The sequence below is a fragment of the Acanthopagrus latus genome, chromosome 14 (assembly GCF_904848185.1).
Source record: "Acanthopagrus latus isolate v.2019 chromosome 14, fAcaLat1.1, whole genome shotgun sequence".
Classification (NCBI taxonomy): Eukaryota; Metazoa; Chordata; class Actinopteri; order Spariformes; family Sparidae; genus Acanthopagrus; species Acanthopagrus latus.
Genome location: NC_051052.1, coordinates 3,860,582 through 3,880,851, shown reverse-complemented (window position 1 = coordinate 3,880,851; position 20,270 = coordinate 3,860,582). Strand labels below are relative to the sequence as shown.

Below are 20,270 nucleotides of genomic sequence, written 5' to 3'. Positions count from 1 at the left end.
CCTTGCCCAAAAAGCTGCACTTGAACAAATCGCAGAGAATACAGCCGATGGCCACCTAGCTTGTAGGTTCTGCTTCTGTGTGAGAGGAAATAACGCCATACCACCAGGTGGCAGTAGTATGTAATCATCATTCAAAAAAGGGAAACAGGAAGACTCAAGACTGCAAATAAAGAAACCGTTAAAGCAGTGGCTCTAATATAGCCACTTCTATCGAGAATATGTCTGATAAAAAGTTGGCAAATAGCACTGGAGAAACCAAGCAACAGGCTGAAGGAGCTTTCCCTATATTTTTCTGTTTCTCTTCTCTTACACTCTTTCAATTAGCTAGGGAGCAGATCAGCATGCCAATAGTGCTGTACACATCTTAATGACTAACACTGATCACTGATGGCCCGGACATTGCTTGATGACCGATTGTTAGAATGGGAATGAAGCAGTGCATCCCAAGCCACCAAGAATAAAACTGGGAAAGTCTATGAGAGCTACAAGATTAAATCCTTCTTAAATCTCTGGGCCCCAGACCTTCACACCTTCTTAGCCTATTTAACCTGTGAGTAAGGTAAAAGAAGAAGTTCCAACATTGGCCTTGTTGCTGGTGTGATCATACCATCACCCTGCAGGTTCAATCCTTTGAACAACCAGTTTGTACATCAACAGTTTTGAATCCTCTTGAGAGAGAAACCAAATCCCTGCTTACTCATTGTGAGTTGGATGGATGAGCAACAACTAAACACCGATTCTTCAAAAGAATGAGCACTCTTAATAATGGCCAAGAATACCTGGCTGATTGTTTTTCTACCAAATTTGTGTGCAATGTAAAAGAATAAGCATTGTGATTTAGGACATCTGAGGAAATGATCAGGTCATAATATTTCTATAGAAAATGACTCACTGGATATAGACTTATCCACTTCATGTTTCCCATGAGCCATTTTGAAAACTGATAGCCCCTCCAAGTGTAACGTTTTCATGAATATGTGATTGAAATCCTTACACATTTATCACTGCCTCCAGCCAGGGGACAAAGGTCCATTCTATTTCTCTACTTACTCTTGTATCAAGAGAAGTGTGGCTCATGAGTCAGTGGATTACCATCCCAGGTAGCCTTGCCCTTGTTTGCTGAAGCTGGCCAACTCTGAAACTGAACTACTTTACCATTAGCCCCACCTTCGCCCACGTGTTCTACCATTCCATGAAAGACGCATGAAAGCACACTCCCACACACTGTGCCGTGATGCTGACAAGAAAAGCAGCAGCTGATAAAAAAAAATAAAAAAATAAAAAAATATCTCATAGGGTGCATATGAAGTGTTACATGAAGTCAAGTTTATTGAAAAGCATTCCCATTTTTATGGAAGCACAAACCCCACCAGAATATTTTTTTTTCCAACTCTGTCTCCGCCTGCTCAACGTGATGTTTTCACCACAAAGCTTTACATGGACAATGAACTTAGACTGCTGAGTTCGCAAGCATGGGATCGAACTTATTTATTTCTGCACGTGCTTGGCAACAAGGCTGCTCTAAAGAAAAATTCCACTGCCAGCCTAATATTTAATGCCAGTCTCACTTGGGAAATCAAGCCACATTTTCTCTCACTGACAGCTAATGTTTTTTTCCATAAGCCTTGTTATGGAGGTCAAATATTGGGTGATGTTTTTCCATGTTGGTCTGCAGAGCCAGTTGGGCACTGGGCAGGGCTGGGGCACTTTGGCACACAACATGGAAAGCCTTTCAGAAGAGTCCAACAAAAACATTCACAGGGTTGTATTATCCCAAAGCATACGGATTCCTATTAATGTAGCCGCCAACTTACCAGCTATATCTCAATGTATTGATATAAATGATTTCTTGGACACTATTTGAGTACTGGTCACATTAATGACATTACTTTGAGAGACAAAAATTGCTTTGTTGTCACCTGGATCCGGAATAACCAGTCTCTGCTCATGTCTGTAGTTATACACAGAAGTAGAGTGACAACACTGCTTGGACAACAGGTTAACTATTATGAATAGAGATGCACAAATGATATCGGTGATATCATTCCTCAAAAGACAAGATTGTATGGTGAAGAATTAATGTTACAGCTGATTTTGAAACTGACTTGTTGTAAAGTGTCTTTAAAGTTTAAGAATAGGCTCTGTCTTCTTATGATACTCATATGACGTCCTCATTTGTACTATACTGTATTTTTACAAGAGCCATACACCAGCCAAGGATGAATTTCCATCACTGACAAACTTAAAGGAAATCCAGTATGTAATAAGATTCACCTTCCGGAAAATTGGATGGATTAATGGACAACATTTTTTTTGGAATCTTGAATGAATATTGGCTGTGAATTGATACTGTCCTGGCTAAATATGTGCTAAGAATTCAACCACATATTGTTATCAGCTGAAGCAGACATGATAAAAACATCACAAAGCCAAAGCTGCCGACGATGATGATAATGTTGCAGAATCAAGCCCACAGGGTAACACACATTGATGGATGAGGAGAGGACAAGCCGCAGAGGCCACAGGAGGACCGACAGTGGCCCTCTTCTGCCATCTTGTGGCATTTTGACGCAGCCACAAGTAGCAGAGTAGAAAGTAGCAGAGCACAGAGTTTGACACAATGGAGAACGCATTATGTGTATTAACGGTATTCCAGTGCTTGTTTGAAATGACTTATCGTACTAAGTCACAGTTACAATCCTTCAGTATAAAGAAAATAAACCGTTTTCCAATAACGCAGCAATGCGCGAGGCTGCACTGCGTCTGCTATAGCATGTTTATACCGTTAGCTCAACTAACTTAACGTTATAAACGCTGTCCAGAAACCAACAGACCAGTCTGGTGGTTTGAGTTTGAGTCTCGGCAGAAATCGTGGACTCACCGTCTCAAACCTCTGTTGTTGTTCTCGAGGGGAGACTCTTCTTCATCAGCTGAACGCTTCCTCTTCAAGTTCCTGAAGCTCGGTTGTCTTTTGGGTTTCTCTGAGGTCGTAGCGGGAGCTTGGTTTTCACCTGTTTCACCCATTTGTAACGCCTCAGGCCCGTGGTGTTCAGCTCCGGGTTAATGAAATGGATAATAACAATAACTCTTACCACAATAGCAAGGAGCTCGTGATTTCTACTTTTTTTTTTTTGAATATGGCGGAAATCCAAATTTCGACCAATGAGAGGAGAACAGAATAACTCGTTGTTAGGGGATTACGCTAAATGGGCGGGGCCAGGGTGGTTCAACGTCAGGGCTGGTATGTCTGGGAATATTCTAGTCCACTGTTAGGAGTGATTATAATGCAGTTTATATAAAGATTAATAGTATTAATAAACCTTTCCACTTACTCCATGAAAAATATATTACATTTATGACTATAATTTGTTTAATTAAATAATTTCTATTCCTGTTTATTCACAGAAAAACAAAGACAAATACTTTCCAAATAAGACTGAGGAAAAGTAGTACCTGCTTCTTGAATATCACTCGAAAAGAAAGGATATTGGAAAAAACACACAAAACAACATTATTTTATGAACACACCTTTGTACATACGTGTATATGATTCATAGAAATTACAATGTACATACTGCATTATGTATTTGTAAATAAGAAGTTGCATTCATGAGGTTAAAATGAGCAATAGTTTGTGAAGACCAACCAGGTGAGCCCACTTTTCATGATTGATAAAATGTGTGAATCACTGCAGAATACAGGATAAAGTATTGCCTGCATGCATGATGAGTGTGGTGAAAAGTATGTACCTTGATACATTCCCTTCAGTGCTGTACTGCTTAAAGTATTATATGTAGCATTTGTGCATTAAAATGTTTGAAAACATCTAGACCTTTGTTATATATTTCAAATTGTGTACTCTCAGTATCCCAAATGTTTCCAACAATGTTGAACAGAGAAATATATCCATGGTCATGGTGCATTTCATTTGATCGCCTCTCACTGTGACTTCTGGGAAAGATTCAGACAGTGTGGAAGGAAGTCAGCAAATGTGGTTAAACACAAGCGAATAAAAATGTAATCCATTACCTTATCTATGAACATCTCTGCCTGAGTGACAAAGATTTTCATCACTTGTGGTTTTTTAACAATGAAGACAATAGCTCCCATGATCCCACATAATGTAGCTTGAATCTTTTGTTTTATTTTGATTGAGAGACTTCAAGTGGCAGAGATTACAAGCCCAATTTTGCCCAATTGTACTACAAATCACAAATCTGCATTCTTAACAGACAGCTTTCTATATTAGTATTTCATAGGCATCTGATTACAGGGTATTTAGTATTCCTGACTTCCATTGTCCACATGCTGAAGTGTCTTCAAATAAAACACTCTGGCATTTGAAAGATGCTTGCAAAGACCATATTGCTTTACTTTCAGAGTTTGTGCAGAGTTTATTTTTGTATCCGGTAATTAAATGTAATGTAATGTCATATACCAGTGCATCAATTACATACTGTAGTATATAATAACTTAACACTGACAGGGGGCATTCTGCACATTGTTCTTTTTATGTTTAATATCTAAAGCCCCAGCTTTGCTGTTTTGGTTCACTTACACCGCTCTCACAGTGTCCTTTTTGTCTGAGGCAGTCTGCTGCTTTCAGAGAAAACAAACTCTAAAAAGCCACTGGATACGGTTAGCAAATAGTTGGTGAGTGGTACGTTTAGTAGCTAAAGAGCACGAAATTTCCCACAGGATTTTATTAAGGGCTAAAACAGAGTAAATATTAGACCTTTACTTACCACCCCATAACTGCTGGATGTATGAATAAGCACCTGTATGCACCTACGGTTCTCCATATCAACTTGAACACTGTTACCACGAGTGGAGTCTCCAGCTTGTTTCTGCTGCCCCTAAGTGGCCATAAAAAGTGAGTTATTGTGAGTTTACAGCGTCTCAAGATGTGCCAAACTCTACAAAGTGGAGCTAAACCGATTAATCAGCCAGGACGTCATGTGATTATTGCAGAAAAAGTGGCATCCGTGAATGGGGAGCAAGAAGTTGCATCATAGAAATGACAAACTAGGCTTGAAGTCAGTTAGAAAAGAAGTGTCACCTTTGCATAGTGTTTTCGCTTTTTATGTTTATTCTTATTAATTTGGTAGATGGTTTGTCTAAAGAGTCACACATACGAGGTCAGTACATCCAGGCCAGGCCTTTGAGTGTGAGTGGCTCAGCACTCAATTTTACATTCCACCTAACACTAGGGCCACGAGGTTGCAGGTTCACAACATATTATGCATCAGCATAGCAAATCACAATTATTGTTTCTTTGGAAAGAGAGGAAGACATAGATCAGGGGTGCCCAAATTATTTTCTTCGGAGGGCAAAATGAAAACACCTATTGTATTCCTATCAACATTGACAATTCCTATGCAAAGTGTCACTCTGCCCACCGTTCTAAGATTGTAAAACGTAATTAATAATTAATAATTAATAATTAATAATTAATAATAAAACAGCATAAATATTATCATATCTTGAAACAGATCGTGAAACAGATCTCCATACTTCATTTTCCAGCTCTGGTTTTTCAGTTCCAACATAACTTGACCTGTGAAACAGAGAGAAAATGTGGTGTGGAGGGTTGTTCAGTTTTCACATTTTTTATTTTTTCAATTCTCCATCAGAGGTCGGTTTCATCACCAGTTGTTGTGTGTAGCCATCTTGCAACAAAATTTGTGCTATGTCACATTAGTTCTATGGCATTTTCATTGTCTATGGAAAACAGTGAATGAGTTATAGGATATAACAACTACATCTGAAACTGTGAAATCTGCATTGTTGTACTCATATGTATGCATTTTAAAAGGCCTTTATGTTCACCTGAAAAAACTCAGTAACTTTACAAGAGGTATTCTGTGACTTCTGTCAGCCTCCAGTGGTAGTCACTAGGAACTGCGTCAACATCGACTTTTTTTTTGGCAGTGAGAATGACACAAATAAGTAACTCTCTGTTGCAAAAGATACAATACATTTCTTACAGATTGTCAACTGGAAAAAAATAAACAACAGCCACGAGTATCCTTCACACTCTTGATTGATCTTCTCCAGCTTGGGTCAGGAAACAAAGAGCCAGTGGTTTCTTTCTTCTGCCTGTCCTGCGTTTTGCCGACGACTCACAAATGCTTTGATCCACAGTTTTATAACCGATTTCAAATGGTGCTAGAAGGCTGCAGTGGGGCTCTAAGCACCAGAAGAAATCAGTTATCTTTTAGTGGGGAAAGAGGAGGACGGAGGAGGAAAGGGGATGTCCTGCACTCGTCGTTCCGAGGCTAACTCACTGCCGGAGCTGTCCTCCTGTCCTCAAGAACACTGATTTCAAATGGTGCTAGACAACGGGAACACACATCTAAACCACCACATGAAACCAGCTTCTGGGGGAAGACGTTTTTAGTTGTTGGATCACAGCTGCAGCGGTGAGATGAACCAACGGCAGGGAGTGATGTGATAATGAAGGTTTGGTACCTCTTTTGGGATGGGATTATTTGGGATAACTCATGCTTGACATGTTCATCCTTTACCAGCACATAGCCTCAGGATTCTCAATACAAAATGCACAACTTAAAATTTGTAAGGGATATTTGAGTATGGGTCCATATATGCATGTGCATGTATATGCAACAAAAGTCAAATGAAATGTTCCTATGAAATGTTACTTTTAGGGACCAAAAATAATAACAAAGTAAAAATTCAAATATGTCACAGAATAAACAATCAAGTGAAACACTAAAACGTCCAAATATCACTAACTCATGTTGAGTGGTGTCAATGAATTCCTCATTTACTTACCTTTTAGAAGAGACCAGGATCACGGCTGCAATTGTAAGGGTTCAAGAACAGTTACATTTTAAGGAGGTGATTTTGAATGATGCGACTAGGGATTGTCTGCTTATGTTCATTTTGGTTTTGGGTAATAAATTTTAAAAAAAGAAAAAAAAAGAGAGAAATGATGTGAAATAGAAGAGGTGATTTCCTTGTAGTCCGGTGCTCCGCTGACTCAAAAAATCCATACCGTGGTTGGTTTCGTTGCTGTGTCAGCGCTGGAGCACGGATCTCACTGGACTCCATCTCCATCAGTCAGCACTAATGAACTGGCAGGTAGCTGTGATGTTAGCTTTCTCACGTAAGAGGTGTACAGCTGTCACTTGTCAGAGTTAACGTTAGCTTTCCTGCCTATGCTGGTTCTGAAAGGTCAGATGAACCCAACGCTGAGGAGGAGTCCAGGTCAGATGTCGAGACGGAGCTGGGCAGCGTCACTTTTTGCAACAGAGTAAAACGGCGTTTCCAGGTTGACACCAGGTTGGCAAACTACAATTTCCAAGGTCAAGAAGGAATTCTAACCCTTAAAAGAACAATACGATAACGCTAACATTACCATTAGTGCTAGTGCTACAAATTTCTACTACTACTAATAATAAACCAGATAACATACAGTAAATATTGAGACATATTCTTTGTCAAAAGCGCACAGCTAGAAGATACTTCAGCCAAGGCCAAAGAATCATCTTTAATTCAATCAAGCCTGCTCCAATATAACAAAATAAAACATATCAAAATCCGTAGATCCTGATTTTTATTTCAATCAGCATCAAATTGCACACATTCATAGATACCAGCCGCCTATGTGCCTAATGTTTTCAACATCCAGATCCATGCATGATTTCCTGGGACATTAACGTAAACGCCCCACCTCACCATGTTAAAGAAAGCGAGCAGAGATTCCTGGATCTGTCTCTCTATCTGGATGCACACTGCCTCAAATTAATGGGGTCTATTCTTGGCTGAGACCCATCCTCCATCCAAGTTGAGCGCAAATCTGTAAAACAGTTTTAGTGTAATCCTGCTGACAAACCAACCGACCAAAGGACACAGGCAGAAGCCTCATTGGCAGAGGCAGTCATGACAGTAAAGCAACCACAAAGCCGTGAAAAGGCATTCAGCCACACTTCAAAAACAGATGCGACATCACAGGTAGTCAAGTTAGTTGAGTCATACTTTTTTTTCCTACTGACGTCCTCGCTGCAGTATGTCCATCCGTGGGTCAGTCGGATGATGAGCTGTTCTGTCAGGGAAGGAGTAAACATGACAGCGCTTCTTATTCAGAGACTGCCTTAAACATGAGCGTGGTTGTCATGGCAGCGCAGTGACACGGACGGCTGGTACGTGAAAATTCGCCTCCGGCAGAAGAGAGGAATTCAAACAGAGGAGACATCACAACAAATGAGGATGACAGTCCATGACAAGCAACGCCTGTATATGGACAAATTCAGGAGAGGTGTTGTCAGCTGCATACTGACGCGTGGCGTTCTTTAAAACATCCAGTGTATGGTAATGTGTGCTCAGCCATTTTTGGGTACTTACAGCCTTATCGACGCTGCCATTGATCCTACAGGCAAGAAGACAGAAGAATAACCGCACAACAGAGCCCCTGTGAATGAATGTGTTTATGCATGTACGCACGCTTATGATACTGCTGCACACACCCTTGACTCCAACAATAGCTCACTTGGCATCCCCTGAGCTAAAGCTATGTGACGCTGAATGCAACTCATTGTACCTGTCCTGCAGGTACGGATGGACGCATGACCCACGCCTGTTCACGTAACAGTGACACACCTTTCTCATGCCACAACACTCCCGACGAACATGATTATGGGTCCCAGCAAATCAGCGAGAGGGCTTGTCAGAGCAATTTTCAGTAACAATATATATACTATGTAACAATGTGTAGTAGTATACATGTACTGTAAATGTACCACTTTTTTACTGGCCATTTGTGAGCGGATTCTAAGTGTGAAACATCAGATCTTCCCTGCCTCTCTCGATGGCTTACACAATCCTGTGGACGATTTCGTTAAAGGTGCAATATGAAAGAATTGGCCCGCTTTCAAATTCATACTCAAAACAAATAAAGGGCTGCATATTGCCAGAGTAACCATTACGTGTTGCTATTTGTAGCTGCCTTAGCTCGTTGGCTCAGTTGGGCATGCAGCAAGCGGGAGTGTTAGCGCTAGCTGGTTAACATGCTAAATTGAGCAGATATTTCTGCACAATACATTTATAATGTCAAAACTGCTGTTCATTCACATTCCGATGACAATTTTTAATAAATTTTTTTAAAGCTGATTTCAAAATGGTTTATATTGCCACTTTGAGTTGTTTAATCCTGCAGTCAACTCACAGGGACTTCCCCACAACAGGAAGCTGCTGCAGGAGAGTGGTGAGTTGTGTTCACTTTACAATAGAACTCTGGTTAAGCTAGCAGACGTATGATGCCTCGAACTATGTGCTGCGACCCTATTTGTACTGTTGCTGAAGTTTGGTGCTATTCTGAGCAGTATTTGTGGCTTTTTGATGGTGGTTTGTTGGTGGAGGTATATACTGCAATATATTATTATCGTGCGTTCATTTCTGAGGTTGCTAAAACTACGTAAACTAGCAATCTGCAAACTTGATCTTTCAAGGGGGGGTCTTACTCGGTGTCACGGCGTGTTAGACCATGGATCAAATTTACACCGTTAATATCTCTTTAACAAAACTGACCAGGGGTTCAATTCTTATGTTGGTCAGAGAGGCAGATTAAAACATGAAGTGAGTCAACACGACGTAACGCACGGTTACCGTCCAGCTTTAGACAATTAGTGAGATTAGTTGACTGGGGGAATTTCAAATGAGTCTGAATCAATGAGCAGAATCAGGAAAAATGCTGAGCCTAATTACACTGAGTGCAAAGTGAACCACCAAGCTTGCAAATTCTCACCACTTGCTAGGAGAGAAATCTGAATTGAAACCTCAGATTAAATGGCTGGCTAAAGTGGCTCATTGTTTTGCCGTCCTCACACCTGTGTGAGAGGAGCACATCCAGCTACAGGAATGTACAAACACTGACTGTGTGTGTGTGTGTGTGTTTGTGTGTGCGTGGTGTCTCGTGTCACAGCACAAAGACCTCTGTAGGCAGCCGTTTGTGGGAACCGGCGCCATGCACTTATGTAACCGGCCAGGTCGTCATGGCGACAAGGCTACACTAAATGCTGCATTGTCCCAGCGGCCCATCCAGGTGTTTTGAAAGTCGAGTGTCAGATGACCTGCACTAGGAAGAGGTGTTAGAAGGCATGACAAATCCGCACGCCCAGGTTGGAACATTATTCTGGGTTTAATGACATCCCACAGTCGGCTTAGCGGGGCGGGGGCAGCAGAGGGAGCTGGACAGCGATTCATAGTTAAACTAATGGAGCAGATTTGACCTCACACTGATATGCACTTAAATCCCTGGCATAATATTTTGTCATGCTGTCACATGTGGTTTCATCGCGCCGCCTGACTCCTGTAATTCTGCTTATGGGCACGAGAGGGCGACAGGGCATGTACAAGCTCCCATGCCACATTGTGAGATAGTTACTGTGGCAATGTGGCTGCCTGTATATCCACACAGGGATACAGGGGAGGCTCTCTTGGTTTAGGAGGGGTGGTCAGTACTGGCAGAGATACGATGTGGTGCAGGTCAGTCGGGAAACACTCCAGCACAAGGCAGATAGAGGAGTGACTATAAAGCTAATATAATAATAGTATAAGCAATCCAACAAAGGATTTTGGTATCTCCACGAGGTTTGTTTTTTTCATGTCCAGCTGCTGCAAATCCAGATCCAGGTGAGAAGATAATGATGATAAAGATGTTTCAGCTTCCCCGCTGCCTGATGTACTCTGATAAGTAACACATATAAACAACTGGCAAAGTACTAAGAACCATATGTGACGGTTCCTGCTACAGTAGGTGACTCCATGACACACATACACACACACACACACACGACTCCCAGGGTGAAAACAGTACCAGTCCATGGTTAACATTAGGGCGTAAGAAAAGATTTGAAACTCTGGCAGTGTCAGTCCTATGTGACAGATGACTCTCTGGCTTTCACTGTTAGCAGGAACTCGATTCTAAAGTGCACCTCCATACAATCATAAACCAGATACTAACAGAAAATTATAATAAGTAATGACCAGATGAAAATAGGTTTCAGTTACACCTCAGTCCTTCTGTCGTCACACATGCTCCCTCTTGCAAAATTCCAATGTATTTCTTGTCTTTTTTCCCCTCATTTTTGTTTCTCTCTGTAACCCGGTGTCTGACCAGCATCTATCCTGCATGGTGGGGTGGTATGCCGCCTTTTTGCCAAGTCTGTGCGCGCCAGTCTTTTAAAGAAAACGTGATCGCGATTTGTCCAAATGTTTTTTTTTTCTTTTTTTCTTGTTTAAAAAAAAAAAGTCAGACTTGAACTAAAAGAAATGGAAACAGTAGAGGCTTACACAAACCCCACACCAACACCAGCCCACTGCAGTATGAATGCAGGAGTGAGTGAGGCACACACACACACACACACACACACACACACACCTCCCTTTTTTTTGCTCTCTAGGGAGAAAGGCTTCCTTGTGGAGGTGAGGCGAGTGCTTGTTGTCGGCTCTCACTCGGGCTTCCTGTCCTATTCTCTCCCAGGAAGTGACACGTAGAGACAGAGGCTCCCACACACACACTCACAAACGCGCACACACTGCTGGCATGAATGGCAGGCTCTGGCTCCCACGGGTGACGGTGATGTCATCCTCCCTGCTGCTCCGTCCATCCGTCCATGCTGCCTCTTTGCCTGTAGAGAGACAGAGAGGTAGACGTGACGTTAAATGATGACGATTGAAATATTTATATAAGAATTCTTCTTTTTTTTTGTTCCTTGATTCTGGTTCCGCTGAGTCATGGTGCGGGACCCCACTGAACAGATAATTGGGCTCCTTTCATAACTTATATTTCTCAGGGTCAAAGCTGTGTCATTTCGGAATCATCGTGAACTACGGATTCCTTGTGAGCTGTACAGCAGTTCATCTGGAGGAGAGGATGCATAAGTGAATGGCTATATGGATGGAGGGACGGGGAGTTGAGTGTAGGAGGGGGAGCAGCGGCATCAATCCAGGATGTTCACGCCATTTAGCACCATCTATTAGTCACACCGCGGCACCGCTGCCCCGACCAGCTGCCGCAGGCTGCATCATTGCACCCCCTCAGGTGAGAAATGGGGAGTGAGTGATCGGCGTACAAGTGTGTGTGTGTGTGTGTGTGTGTGTGTGTGTGTGTGAGCGGCTGATAATCAAACGGGATATTCTGCTGTCCAAACGTAACAAGTTGTCATGTTGTGCCGTGCGCGTGTTTTTAGCGTCAGCATGCATGGATGCTGACAAGACAGTTTGAACAACGGAAGACATCCAACAGTGCCGGAAACGACGTTCATCGCCATGTTCCTTATCACAAAACCCCTGACTCTCTGCTGCCCTCAACTGGATTTACACTTTAACATCCATGCTGATGTAGGAGAGGCAAAATCCCTGCTCGTGGGAAATCTCAAGTGTTTTCATGTCAGATATTAACACACAACATCTGAGACCATGAACCACATGTTTGTCAGGATTTGTGCCCGAGGACATCCACCCGAGGGAGGTTTTTATTGTAAGGTAATATTGATAATTAGATTATGGGGAAACTACAGAGACGATTGGATCTGTAATAACACGTTTGGCTTTGATTTTTCTAGTAAAATGAGAGAAATTTCTGCCTTGAATGGCCATCATATTTGTTGCCCGTGAATATAACATGCATTGCCTAGAGGAGGTATGCGCAGTAATGCAGTGGAATGAAAACACCATCCAATTGCTCCTGTAAGAGAGAAGGAAGACTCAGTCGCATGTGCAGTATTAAAAACCATTAATCACCCTCTGCTTTGTGGCTCCTCTGAAGTCTACCAGTGGATCGCTCCTCAAACAGGCAGCTTTTCAGACAGATCCGGCACCTCAGGGTTGCTGACCTGATACTGAACCTCCTTTCCCGTCAGGAAACCTCCCCCCTGTGAGCCATCTTATTGTTCATATGTATCTGTTCCGGGAAAATTAGAGCTTGGCTTGACATCGACATGGAGAAGTGAATATGCTTGATGGACTCAACGGCGTGTATTCACAGACGGTGAATCACAGAGCAGTCACTGCTGAGCTGTCATTATTGATTGAACCAATATACCACCCTCAATAAAATAAACTACTGTAACCAAGGATGATTTTTTTTTCATTTTCATGGGTTAAAAAAAGAGTGAAGGTTGAAACAAGCCCAGCCCTTGAGCATTGGCAGAGTAGCCACGGTGTGCAGCTGTCTGCACTGTGGGGGAGAATGTGTGTGTAGGTGTGTGTGTAAAGTGCACCGGCTCAGATTGTTATCCGACTTCAAATGCCTGTTCCGCTCTACAATGAGCCCTTTCACTGACTGATAGCATACACCACCAGGCCGTGGGCCAATCAGTGGCAATAGCAAAAACCATACAGTGGCTGGCAAAGCTGCTAGCTGCATTCAACTGACCGTGTGGCGGTGACGGCAGAGATGACCACGGCTGTGTTCAGACTAACATTAGCGCAGTGTGGAAAGACACAGCCCCCTTGATCATCTGTATTAGACTAATGAGTTGGTGATTGGGTCCTGAAACAGAGGGCTTAAAACACACACACACATGCACACACACGCACACTATAAATATGAGGAAAAAGCACTTATGACATACTGATATCTACTTATTACACTTATGTTACAGAAATATTTCCTAAAGTTGACACTCTAACCAGCTAAAGCGGCCCAGTCCAAAGCTCACGCGAACACTCCCCTGGTCCCCGAGGTCCTAGTCCATACCGCTACTTGCACAGCTAACTGAGTTAACTAGCTTATTGGAGCTACAGACCACAGTTAGCAGTTACTCTAGTGATATGCTGCCCCCTTTTTGTTTTGGCCAAGGTGGCCAATCTTATTGCACCTTAAATGCAGGATGTTAATATGTATGATTTTGCCTTCCCTTGGTCGTAGTGTCGATGAAGTACAAGTGTAGCCTCTATATATTTTTGCAGTGATTGTCAAATGTATACTAACAAAACTTAAAGCTGCGATAAGCAGTAATTCTACAGAGACGAATGACGAATGCATAATATGAACAGGGCTGATCATGGTGACTCATATTAGCTATGAATGCCGGACTTGGTCTGTATCTGCTGGATGTGTATATAGACAAGTCTTAGATAATACATTTGTGATGGCTACTTTATCGACTGCTAATATGTCTATGTTGTATTAACTGCTTGTTATGCTTCTCCCAAGTGGCCAAAGAAAATCAATAAATGTTGCTTTAAGCTGACAGAATAAGTTGAAAGATGCTACAATCTTATAAAAAATAGATTACACATCTGGGCTTTTAAATATTTTGTCTGTCCTCATTGTTACATGCAGTTTTCTTAACCTGATGTGCCAGATGGTTTGTTACTCAGAGCCAATCCAGGAAGTAGTCCATGGAAACTGTTGGACACTTGTAAAGTAACAAACCATTTATCATTATCGTGTAACACAGGCCACCGTCAGCCAAGCAAAGCAACTGCAGGACAGTTGCTACTGTACAATCGGGGCAGCCAGTTTGATCAATGAAGTTGGCCGATAGAGGGATGCTCACATCTTTTTCATCTGGAAAAAGCCCCAAGTGCCGCTATTATCTTAAACATGTGATGATGGGATGATGTGTTTTTTGAATGAATAGTGCCACCATCAGACAAGTGAAAATGCTGCATTTGAAAATGCATCATGCTTCCAATTAATTGACAAATCAGTTTCTGTTTCAGTGGCATCGTATTTGACTTTAAAATCTTAACCTGTAGTTCCAGTGCCCCCATCAGAGCAGCATTATAAAATCAAAATGGAATGCATCATCCCTCCAAATCTTACCAAATGAGGTGGTCTGCTGAATCAATAGACCTAATTTATGTTAAAAAGGCCATCTCAATCATTTCAATATAGCGGCATCAAGGCCGAGGCCCAAAATGCATCACACTCAAGACTAAATCAAACAGTGACAAAAAATCGGTGGGTTTTCAGCAAACATAATGGCCTGCCTCTGGGGACAGTTCCATTGGACACAGTTTGTTATCCCACATTACTTTTGACTATAGGGCCCTGTATTACTTACTAACCAATGTCTGAAATTATGGATGGATGTCAGGCTCGGAGACAGCCCACTGCTGTGAAGACATTACCATAAAGCTACTCATGCTGTATTGCTGTGTAAAGCCTCGGGCCCTGTGTGCGTTAATGTGCGTCAGTGATGTGGTTCAGGCGGAGGTCTTGCAGAGTAAAAGCCCAGAGGGAGGCAGGCGTGAGCCGCGGCGTGCAGAGTTATGCTAATGGAAGCGTTGCTGATGGCGGCAGTGGAGAGCATCAATCTAGACTAAGGAGGATGGCGATACTTTAAGTCACACACGCGCACACACACGCGCTCAGCTGACACATAGCTGACAAAGAAACTGGACAGGCAGAGACACACTTATGGAGAATAACAGTGTATTCTACAGTTTACTGTGGCCTTTGTCGATTCAGCATTTCACGCTATAAGCAGTTTTTCTCAACCCGTGTTTCATGGCTTGGTTTCAAACCTACCGTAGCTTGTAATTAACTGCTGTCGTGCTAAACAAAGACACCCCAGATGACATGAGTGTGACAAATCAGTGTTTGAGACAGCATGTTTGGTGAGCATCATTTCCTGGAGGAGACTTCCATATCTCATAATGGACGTCAGACGATTGACAGGAGCGTAACGCAATACAGCACTGATATGGAGACATTTAACACAGGGCACATTCAAATAAGCAACACACACGATGAGGGCTCCATGTGAATGATACCAGACTGCGATGATCCGTTGCAATCCTAACTAGTGTGTCCATTCATTGAACATGAGAGATTGGATGATAAAAAGATTAAAAAGATTGCTCACTGCCCTTATCACTGCTCTCATCGTCCTCTGAAAACTGCTCAAATAATCATTTTAGAAGAACAATAGATCTTTGTTGCATCTGTGATATAAATGGTGTAAGTCATTGTGACAAACCGACTGAGACTGAGCCCTCCAGAGCTCCACAGAGTCCTGGCATGTCGGGTGTCAGCATCTATCCACTCATCGTTACAGTTCTTGACTGTTTTGTTTCACCCTCACACCTGTCAACATCCAGAGGTGGTGGGCAGCTGTTTTCAGTTCTGACAAAGCCACTGAACACTACCCATCTGGCTCTTAACGGATTAATAGACATCATTAGCAACTGGACTGGTGTACACAGTGGAACACTTTGTAGTTGAAAAGCAAGATATTTATCTTGGGAAACCAAAAACACAGTTAAAATGTACAGTGAGTTAATGTAGGGTCATCATGTGCAAACAAACGCAGCTCAAAATGAGTGCTAGTGTTGCTCTGTGTCTGTTGACTTAGTAGTAAGTAGGTAGTAGAAAGTTTGTGTTGAGGACCATTTGTCACCTTAAAAGCATGAATGTGCAATTCAGATGGCACATTTTTCTGTTTGAACAAACGACATTTCTACCCCTGGTGAAATGTGGTTTGTAAAACTACTGCAAAAAAAAAATCAACTTTAGCAACTACTTATACTCATTATACTCATTTCATTTACTCAGCATTCAATAAAAACATGAAACAAAACAGGTAGGTAATAATACCTACAAAAAATTCACATGCAAGCAGAAATTTGCCTCTCAACTCAAGTTTATTTTTTAAAGAACAAAAGCTTACATTTTCGGTCAACACCACAGGAACTTCAGAGGTATTAACACTTAGGCATGAACACGTGAACATGTAGGTCGTGTCTGTAGATGCATCTATATCCGACATGTACACGCTCAAATATGGCTATGGTTGGGCTGGCGCGTTCGGGGGATTGCAGGAGGGTTGTCCATGAGGTGCTTGTGCCGTATGAGCACTGCCTTCCTTGGCACAAAGTCCCACCCACTCTGTGAAGTGCTGCCAGGGCAAGCCAATCAGAGGCAACAATGGGCGTTGGTTTTGCATGTCATGACATGTGTCATGCCTTTTTTTCAAAGAAAAATAAAATAAAATTTATATTATATAGGTCTTCTTTTTTATTTAAAAAAATATATGTTTCATATTGGCCAAAATTGCAGTTTGTAAACTGAGTAGTTAAACTACAAAAACTGACCCAAAAAGGAGTTTAACTACTTGATGCAGCACAAGATATGAAAGTAGTTAAACTACCAGCAAGTTACAGCAAATTGTAGTTAAGCTCTGTAGTTCAACTACATGTAGTTTAAGTCTCCCCAGTTACATTCACCCATCCATACAGTGATGACAGAAGCTGCCATGCAAAGTGTCGAACTGATCATCAGGAATGATACAATGTTTCCTTACCAAACATCCTGACAGTGGAACAACCATTGAGTGTCTTGCCCGGGAACACTATCGACCTTCCTATTTGTTGACAAGCTGCTCTGCTAAGCTACAGCCACCCAAATTGTAAACATTCCACATTCATCCTCTGTTTGCCATGAAAATCCACAACACAATTTGTGGAAACCCCAGCCACTAGATTTTAAGATTCTTTACGTAGTTCGTAGTTTGGTCAATGGGAAGTGTAGCTCCATTTGTGACCGCAGATGGCATACAGTACTACTTACTATGTTTATATGAGAGCAGAGTAGACCAGAAAGAAATACCTTTGGAGAGACAACCCACTGCTGGAGTAGCAAGTTAAAAAACAAGTTTTAACTTCTACCCTAAGGTTAGGGAACCATATGTGACCTAATCGAAGCTTTGACATGATGTTGGCACGGAATTTAATATCAAAAAGTCACCAGAATCATCAGGAATCATATTCTGGGGCCATTCGGTAGACAAACCAAAGTTCCTGGCAATCTGGCCTGTAGCAGTGGTTTTGACTTAAATGCTAATTGAACCCATATCACTAAATAAAAAGGCCAACTTCAAGAGGTGGCAAAAGATGAATGGTAGACACATATCAGTGTGCACGAAGATTGGATAAAAGACAGACATCTTATAAGATTAGTGCAAATTCAAAGAGTCAAAACAAACACTGATATAATCCATTGAGCAAACACTACTGCGCTCATATGTCATTAATGCTCCTTTGGAAAAAAAAACCCAAAACAGCAACATCATAGGATAAGCCTCAAGAGTTCCTGCCTCCGAGAACACAAACAAGGCTGACGTATTTCTCCTCACCCTATTTTCCATCCTGGAAAAGAGAGAGGACAAAACAAAACCCTTTACTTCTAGAGAATTTCAAACATCTGGCTTTTGTTTGGGCTCAGTTCCGGGAACGGATTACAACTGAAGTCCACTCCCCGCGCTGCGGCGGCGGCCGGCCTGGCCGAGAGGCCTTCCTCCCTGGACACAGATAAACAATCTTAACAGGCCAATTTGAAGCAGGGGTAAAAATAGCAGCATGTTGCTGCTCATGGTTTTGAAGTTCGCTGGAAAATAGACCTTAAGGGGAGGAGGGGTGGGGTGGGGGGGCAGGGAAAGCTTTTCACCTCTTACTCAATGGAGACGCACACTGCCAGGAAGTATGAGTGAGGGAGGAGGAGAGAATCAATAGTGAGATGTAAAAAGCGCTGGCCTGAGATTAGATGGATGGATGGATGGATGTATGGTATTGATGCAGGGAGACCATTGAGGAGGTGTAGGGTTAGATGGGTACGTCATCATGACAGCAGTCTGAGATTACACAACACAGAATGATATCAGAGCTTAGAGGATGCTGTTTTCAGCCTCTTGCTTTTAAAAGAGAGAGTGTCTATGTGGCAGAGAGAGACAGACAGCAGGTCATGACATAATCATGACACATCACCCACTTACAGTAAAGAGAGATATTTAGTCATTTCTTTGCCAATAACAGCACCCACTCATACCCCCAACTCTTATCTGCTTAAACACACACACATGCACACGCACACACACACACACACACACACACACACACACACACACACACACACACACACACACACACACACACACACACACACACAAACATGCGCACATTCAAAAGACCCCTGGAGCCCTTTCTAGTTTACACTGCAGTTGTTTTTGAGTCTGACACACTTCTCCTAAAGCCCACTGAGCAGTGACTCAGAAAACACTCACACACACGCATACACAAACACACACACATACGCACACACGCAGACACACACACACACACACACACACACACACACACATACAATCACACACACTCTTAAATTACAAAGAGCAACCTTTACCGTCGATGCAGTGCCAAATGTACCGCAGCACACTCACACGCACACACTCTGGCCTTGCTGCTGGGCAGACACGCGGCAGCCGTGTGATGAATGCATCCAGGCTGCACACACACACACACACACACACACACACCAGGAGTTAGTCAGCAAAAGTACTAACCACAAGCCAAATTGTAAATCTTCAACTTCCCCTCTGCTTCCCCCTTGGCTCAGTGCCATGACGGCTTCCCAAAACGGGCCACATGTTACAGTAAGAGCTGTTACGTTCCTGGAATGTCCTGTCTTCTGACACATCACTATGACTATACAAAAAACTCCTCATCTGAAAAAGTATCCCCCGATTCCAAACAGGCCTCCTGACATCTCATTGTGCTGCGGGCGTGTGGGTGTTTAGAAAATGTAGGCAAACTGACGGTGACTGACAGATTCACGTCAAGGTCTGCTGGCAAGTGTGTAAACAGTCTGTGTGCAACTGAAGAGACCTCTTTCAAAACTGTTGGCAGAAGTTCAGCACTCAATATCTCTTTTATGGAGGATATGATCTGAGAATTTGCTTGTATACAGAGCTAAAAGTGGGGGTAACTATTACACATCAGGTGGACACAAAAATGACCCAACATGAACACAATATTCCAACAAATGTGAAAAGAAATGTTGGCTCACACATTGGCTACTCAACAAAGCTTGTTCCACTGCTCTAAAGGACTAACAATACTGTTGATTTAAAGCTTTTATTGGAAAAAATATTCAAATCCAAGAGGAAATTCTGTGTTGCGTTTTACAAATGTAGATATCATGGAACCAACATTGTATCCATTAACTATGGATCAGTTGACTATGGCTTTTTTCAAACCCAGAGGCAGACCACCATGAGAGAGCATCACACCAGAAACCTGCTGAAATAAAACAGCTCCCAGTGCAGCATGAACATGTAAGGTCAACACATCTCTCCCTCACTTAGAAGTGTGGGTTTCCGTCAAAATTGAGCGGCGTTTGAACCGCTCCCATGAGTGCCAATTCCAACTCGCAACTCTCTCTGTCTTCTAACAATCAATATGTAAGCAAGAGCATAACATTCCTGAGCCATTCCTCTCTGAAATAAAGTCATTAATGGCAG

The 20,270-nt window shown here is 42.3% G+C and overlaps 1 protein-coding gene and 1 long non-coding RNA gene across 5 annotated transcripts in view; both read right to left on the bottom strand.

The window, feature by feature from the left end:
- net1 (neuroepithelial cell transforming 1) overlaps nucleotides 1-3,147 on the bottom strand; it is a 33,166-nt gene extending 30,019 nt beyond the window's left edge. Inside the window, exon 1 of one of the 3 annotated variants that reach the window (XM_037121948.1) lies at nucleotides 2,882-3,147. In XM_037121948.1, coding sequence (XP_036977843.1) covers nucleotides 2,882-3,024 — 143 coding nt within the window. In that variant the 5' untranslated portion in view covers nucleotides 3,025-3,147. The remainder of the gene's footprint in view (nucleotides 1-2,881) is intronic. The other 2 variants (XM_037121949.1, XM_037121950.1) reach the window with 2 other exon arrangements.
- A 4,415-nt stretch (nucleotides 3,148-7,562) lies between these two features.
- LOC119032686 overlaps nucleotides 7,563-20,270 on the bottom strand; it is a 61,978-nt gene continuing 49,270 nt past the window's right edge. For both annotated transcript variants that reach the window (XR_005079004.1, XR_005079005.1), the window contains one exon: nucleotides 7,563-11,651. This is a non-coding gene — a long non-coding RNA (uncharacterized LOC119032686). The remainder of the gene's footprint in view (nucleotides 11,652-20,270) is intronic.